This window comes from Grammomys surdaster, unplaced genomic scaffold (genome assembly GCF_004785775.1).
Source record: "Grammomys surdaster isolate TR1022 unplaced genomic scaffold, NIH_TR_1.0 62, whole genome shotgun sequence".
Taxonomy (NCBI): domain Eukaryota; kingdom Metazoa; phylum Chordata; class Mammalia; order Rodentia; family Muridae; genus Grammomys; species Grammomys surdaster.
Genome location: NW_021604564.1, coordinates 1,569,213 through 1,575,919, shown reverse-complemented (window position 1 = coordinate 1,575,919; position 6,707 = coordinate 1,569,213). Strand labels below are relative to the sequence as shown.

The following is a 6,707-nucleotide window of genomic DNA, read 5'->3' as shown; positions in this document are numbered from 1 at the left end:
AGGGGGTTCCTGGGTGGGTGGGGGATGGGGTAAGGGGACAACATATGAAATGTAAATAAAACATCCAATAAAAAATTTGGATTAAAGATTTTAAAAACAAAATAAATAAATAAATAAATAAATAAATAAATAAATAAATGCTGATCCACCAGAAAAAAAAAATTTAAAAAAAAATTAAAGGATTTGATATGTATTTCTGTGTGTCTATGGTACTTGAATGCACACATACACACACACACACACACACACACACACACACAGACACCACTGCCATGTAAATGTGGTTGCTTTTAGGGACCAGAAGAAAGCACCAGATCTCTTAAAGCTGGAGTTATAGGCAGTTGTGAGCCACTTCATGTAGGTGGTGGGTTTCAAATTTAGCTCTTCAGAGAGAGCAGCCAGGTTCAGATTCTTGACTACTGAATCAAGTCTCTGCTACCCTGACACCCATTTTTCTTTTAAAAGAATTTCTAAAGTTTTCTAGGCAAATGCCCTATCTCCTAAGCTAGCTAAATATTATTATTTTTAATGAAGTGTGACTAGAAGTGATACTTAAGAATATTCTCTCTTTTTTTGGTGGAGGTGCCAATTTAAATAGTTCTATTACACATTTCATTTATTGTACTTTCCATTTTCTACTTGTTTTATACACTGCATTTTCCATTTAGGATAAAGTACAATTTTTTGTTTCCTCTCCCTGACCACATGTTCCATGTTCATGTATTGAGAATGCCCAGTAATTTATTGTAGCAACTTAAATTTAAGTTTAACTTAGTTTCACTTTTAATTTAATTTTATTATTTAAGTTTAAATTAAGTGTAAAAGTGTCACATAACTTGCTAACTTTGGATGTTTTACATGTTTCCCTGTGGAATATTGTTAAACCTATACTTGGATTGACTTAATACACCTTTTTAATGCTGAATCCTGAAGAAGCACCACGAAATGGAGGAGCTCCCTCACCAGGGAAGCTCCCAGACATGTCTTCAAACATGCCACAAGCACTCTCCTCCATCTTGGTAATGACATGGTTGCAGACTTTTCAATGGTGTTTAAATTTTTCCTTCTCTGATGTCTGGTTCTTATCTAGCCAACTGATGGTTTTATTACACTTATCTAGAACCTTCTGTTTGTTCTAATCATTGACTCATCTTCAGCTGTTACACTCATGTTAAAAGAATAGGCTCCAGTGAATTCTTACCTCTCTGCTTTTCATCTTCAGCTTTGTACTTCTTAGCTTCCTGAAGCATGCACTTGATATCCTCCTTTCTCAAGTGTCATTGGTTATGGTGATTGTGTTCTCCTCTTCTGTGATCTTGTCTACATCAGAAACACTGAGGATGCCATTGATACCTATGTTAAAAAGTGACTTCAATCTGAGGAACACTGCAGAGTGCTGTAGGTTTGCCTATGAATTCAGACTTTCCAAGCAAGTTGTTATCCTTTGTCATGGCCCTCTCACCTTCATACACCTGAATGAGCACATCCAGCTGGTTGTAAGAGTAGGTGGTGAAAGTCTGTGTCTCTCTGGTAGAAATAGTGGTATTATGCTTGGTGAGGACAGTCATCACTTCATCAGCCCTTTCAATACCAAGAGAAAGAGAAGTGACATCCAAGAGCAGCAAATCTTGAACATTCTCAAGACTTGTCTCTAGATAGAATGGTTGCCTGGACAGCTGCATCATAATCAATAGCTTCGTCAGGATTAATGCTCTTATTCAGTTCTTTTCCACTGAAGAAGTCTTGCAGAAGCTTCTGAATCTTGAGAATTCTAGTCATACGCCCACCAGGAAAATATCATGGAAGTGTATCTTATCCAGTTTGGCATCTTGAAGAACCTTTATTACAGGATCCAGAGTCTCATGGAACAGGTCAGCATTCAGTTCTTCAAATTGAGCATGGAATATGGAGGTATTGAAGTCAATTCCCTCATAGAGACAACCAAACTCAATACTGGCCTGGGTGATGGAAGAAAGGATATGCTTGGCCAGTTCACAGGCAGAATGCAGATGGCTCTTGTTCTCACTGATTTCCTTCTTGTGCTTTCCTTTAAACTCAGCAATGAAATGGTTGGCCATTCAATTTTTAAAGTCTTCTCCACCAAAGTTAGTGTCTCCAGTTGTCAATTTGACTTCAAAAATTCAAAAGTACACATCAAAAGTACCATCTCCTGAGTCAAAAACCAACATATTCCTTTCAGCTTCAACCTTCTTATTAAGTCATACTCTTAAGGAAAAAGGAGGGTGGCTTTCATATTCTCCTGTCTTCTCTCCACTATCTAAAATACAGATCTGATGTCAGAAGCTAGATCAGCCATTTTAGAGCACAGAGCAGGAGTCCTGTGTTAAGAAAGAAACAGTTTTCTAGTTCCATCCATTTGCCTGCAAAAATTTGTGATATCCTTGTTTATAATGACAAAGTAGTATTTCATTGCATACATGAACAACATTTTCTGTATCCATTCTTCAGTTGAGGGACATCTTGATTGTTTCCAGCTTCTGGCTATTATGAATAAAGCTGCTATGAACATAGTGGAGCACGTGTCCTTGTGGTATGATGGGGCATCTTTTGGGTATATGCCCAGGAGTGGTATAGCTGGATCTTCAGGTATAACTATTTCCAATTTTCTGAGAAATCACCAGATTGATTTACAGAGTGGTTGTACAAGTTTTTAATCCCACCAGAAATGGAGGAGTGTTCCCCTTTCTCCACATTTTCCCCAGCATGTTTTTTTTTATTATTTTAGCCATTCTGGTTGATGTAAGGTGGAAGTTGAATTGTTTTGATTTGCAATTTCCTAATGAGATCCTGAGTGAGGTAACCCAGACCCAAAGGACATGCATGCTATGTACTCACTGATAAGTGGATATTAGTCCTAAAGCAGAGAATACCCATGGACCAAAGAAGCTAAACAAGAAGGAAGATACAAGTGTGAATGCTTGAATCATACTTAGAAGGAGGAACAAAATACTTATAGGAGGCAGAGGGAGAGAGAAACTGGGTGGGAATGGGAAGGGGGAGGAGAATGAGGAGACAGGATCAGGTGTGGGGAGAGACAGGAAAGAGACTCAGAGGACCAGGAGAATGAACATAAATTGGCAGCTGTGGGGGGTGGGGGAAATCTTTAGGAAGTCTCAGAGACCTGAGATGGGGAGGCTCTCAGGAGTCAATGCAGGTGACATTAACCAAGATGCCTAACAGTGGGAATATAGAACCTGAAGAGACTATCTTCTGTAGCCAGGCAGGACCCCCAGTGGAGAGATAAGGACACCAACCCACCCACAAAACTTTTGGCTCAAAATATGTACCATCTAAAAGAAACGTAGGAACAAATTTGGAGCAAAGATTGAGGCAATGGCAAACCAATAACCAGCCCAACTTGAAACCCATGCCATGGGCAAGCACCAATCCCTAACATTACTAATGATACTCTATTATACTTGCAGACAGGAGCCTAGCATAACTGTCCTCTGAGAGACTCTACTCAGCAGCTGACTGAAGCAGATGCAGATACCCACAGCTAAACACTGGACAGAGAACAGGGACTCTTGTGGAAGAGTTGGGGAAGGTACTAAAAGCCTCGAAGGAGATAGGAACCCAACAGGAAGTCAACACAGTAAAATAACTCAGAACTCTGGGAGTTCTCAGAGATTGAGCCACCAACCAAAGAACACACATGGGCTGCAATGAAGTCCCTGGCATATATGTAGCAGACCTGAAGCTCAGTTACCAACAACTGAAGCAGAGGCTCTTCATAAAGCTGTAGCCCGACTGTGCCATTCATTCCCCAACAGGGATGCCTTGTCTGGCCTCAGTGGTAGAGAATGCACCTAATCTGGCAGAGAGTTGATAAAGAGGTGAAGGGATACCCAGGATGGCCCCACCTTCTCAGAGAAGAAGGGAAGAGGGATGAAAGCTGGGTCTCTGTGGGGGAACAGAAAGGGCCAGTGTTTGGGATGTAAATAAGTAAATCATAATAATAATAAAGAACATACAAAAGAAAGAAATAGTTTCTGATTCTAAAAACAATACAGCTACTATGGGTTGTGCTGTTTTACTATTGCATTTATTTGGTTAAGATTGATGAAGAAATATTTACCCTAAGTAGCCTCTTGGAAAAAATAAATAACTAAGAATGTTCAGCAATTACATACTCAATTAGAATATTCACCCAGCCCTATAGGGGTATCTATATCAAAGCCACACACATACTAAGGCTCAAGAAACATAGCAGATGAAGAGACCGGAAGAATGTAAGAGTAGAAGGGTAGAGAAGAAAACAGTAAGATGTTGTCTTCAGAATATGAGATGGTGATGGCACTTTCGAACACACAGAAGCTGTGGGTACCTACACAAGACCAAACCAGCCAAAATTTTAGACACAGACTGAGAAGATCCTCTCCAGTTCCTCCCTCACTGAGAAGCTATCAGCAGAGAGAGCTTCTGGGACAGAGAGAATCATTCTTTGTTGATGGTGTGGTGACCGGTAGAGTCTCATATTCCAGTAGATGCCCCATGCTCATGCATGTATGAGCACCCTCGATGAACTTAGTGTGTCATCAATGAAAAACATGGAATTAGAAGGGAGATAGGTTGAGGGATGTTGAGGAGTTAGGAAAAAATAGGGGTGAATATTATCATAGTCCATTGTATATGTGGATGCCATTCTCAAAAATAAAGAAACATAGGGTTTTTTTTAAACTTACATAATCAAGATCCCTGCCTTTCCCTGATTGGCACTGCTGTATCTGCTCACTTTTGGATATCAAGTCTTCCTTACACTTGAAGGGGATCCCTGGAAGGAAGAAAAATCAACCATGGAAATTGTTCCGCACATTTGTGACTGACAACTAGACAAAACTGACTCTGTGTTCTTTATACATAACATCTGACCTCAGCTGTAATAAACAGAATCGACTGAGAGAAAACTGCTCTAAACACCAGGTATAAGAAGCTCCAAGATCATGGCACAGGTTTAAAGAGAGTGAAAGGGGATTCAATGCCCAATGCCACAGTGACTATTTGTGTCAACTATCATCTCATCAGTATCCAGTATCACCTAGGAGATGGTCTTCTGGGTATGCTTATGGGGATCATCTAGATTAGGTTAATTTGTGTGAGAAGACACATCTTAGTCAGAAAACCCTGGACTGCACAGAATGGGGAAATTGAGCAGCCCCAGCAGCAGGATTCATCACTCTTTGCTCCTGACTGTAGGTTTGATGTGTCCAACTGCCTCAAATTCCACACCATAATGAATTATATTCTTGAACCATAACGAGAATAAACCCTTTCTTCTTGATTTGCTTTTCTTGGAGCTTTTTTTTTTTTTACATTGACAAAAACTAAGATATCAGTGATATGAAACTCTAGGACAAAGAAAGGTAAGCAAGCTAGTGCATGTCTGAAGGCACAATGATTTTTTTTCAAGTAGAAGTGATATCAGCCTGGATGCTCACAAACAGGTGAGTGGATAAGTAAATGTGGTACTTATACACAATGGAATGTTATTCAGCCATAAGAAATTAATCTTTGCCAGGCGGTGGTGGCGCACACCTTTAATCCCAGCACTTGGGAGGCAGAGACAGGCAGATTTCTGAGTTCCAGGCCAGCCTGGTCTACTGAGTGAGTTCCAGGACAGCCAGGGCTATACAGAGAAACCCTGTCTCGAAAAGAAAAACAAAAAACAAAAAAAAAAGAAATTAATCTTTAAGAAAGTGAATGAAACTGGAAAATATTATATTGAAGTAGCAGAGACTTAGAAAGGCAAACACTACATATTGTCACTCATACACAGGTCTTGATTTCCACGGGTTAAATATATTTAAGTGGATGTAAGTACAGGAGAAAACAAGACACTAAAGGGTTTTAAAGAATGGGCTGTAAAGGGTAACAAAACACATGAAATATGAGAGGAGAGGGTAGAAACTATTGGGAAAGGGAAAACACAGGGAAAATGGAAACATTGACAAGGGAAGGAGGTAATAGGAGGGGTTGGGAAGATGGAAAGGGTGAGAGGAAATTAGAGAACAGGAAAGAAGAGGGGAAGAGGATATGGAGAGGAGAGGAATGAGCAGAGGATAATAAGATAGTAGAGGAGAGAGAAGAAGGAGAGGGGAGGAGGAAGAGGAAAAAGAAGAAGACAAGAGGAAAAGAGAAGGGAAGGGGAGGAAGGGGAGAAGCAAAGAGAGATGGATTGTAAGGGAAGAAAGAGAGAAAAAGGAGAAAAGAGGGGTTACATCTGAATAGTCTTCTTTTCATGATTTCCTCAGAGCTAACTGGCAAGGCCTTTACACCTGTGCTAGGCACCATAAATAAAGAATGAAAGGTAGGAAGAAAAAGGCATAATAAATACATATTTATAGATAGTTCTTTGTGAGAAGAAGACAGAAAGATGGAGGATTGAAGGAATGCATAAGAGACAGAATGGCACTGGCGACATCTTCACCTCTGTATGGGGAAGGACCTTAGATATATTTCTATTGTTGCTATGTTTCATTGCAGCCATTCAGGATACATACATACATTCTATTTTAAATTTTAGTTTATGTGGGTGTGGTATACATGTATGTAAACATGATCATGTGTATATTTTATGAATGCCCATCCATATGAAACCCAGAAGTTGACATTGGACATCTTAGTCACTCACCAGCAACATGGACTCTAATTCTCTGGAACCATAAGTTCAAATAAACTCTTTTTTC

At 39.8% G+C, this 6,707-nt stretch overlaps 1 protein-coding gene and 1 pseudogene across 1 annotated transcript in view; both read right to left on the bottom strand.

Annotated features, from left to right (window-relative positions):
- The window catches only part of Adgre1 (adhesion G protein-coupled receptor E1), a 90,481-nt gene that overhangs the window by 51,696 nt on the left and 32,078 nt on the right, over window positions 1–6,707 (bottom strand). The window contains exon 10 of the mRNA XM_028762569.1: window positions 4,707–4,795. Within this exon, the coding sequence (XP_028618402.1) occupies window positions 4,707–4,795 (89 nt within the window). The remainder of the gene's footprint in view (window positions 1–4,706; window positions 4,796–6,707) is intronic.
- On the bottom strand, window positions 902–2,219 carry LOC114618123 (annotated as a pseudogene).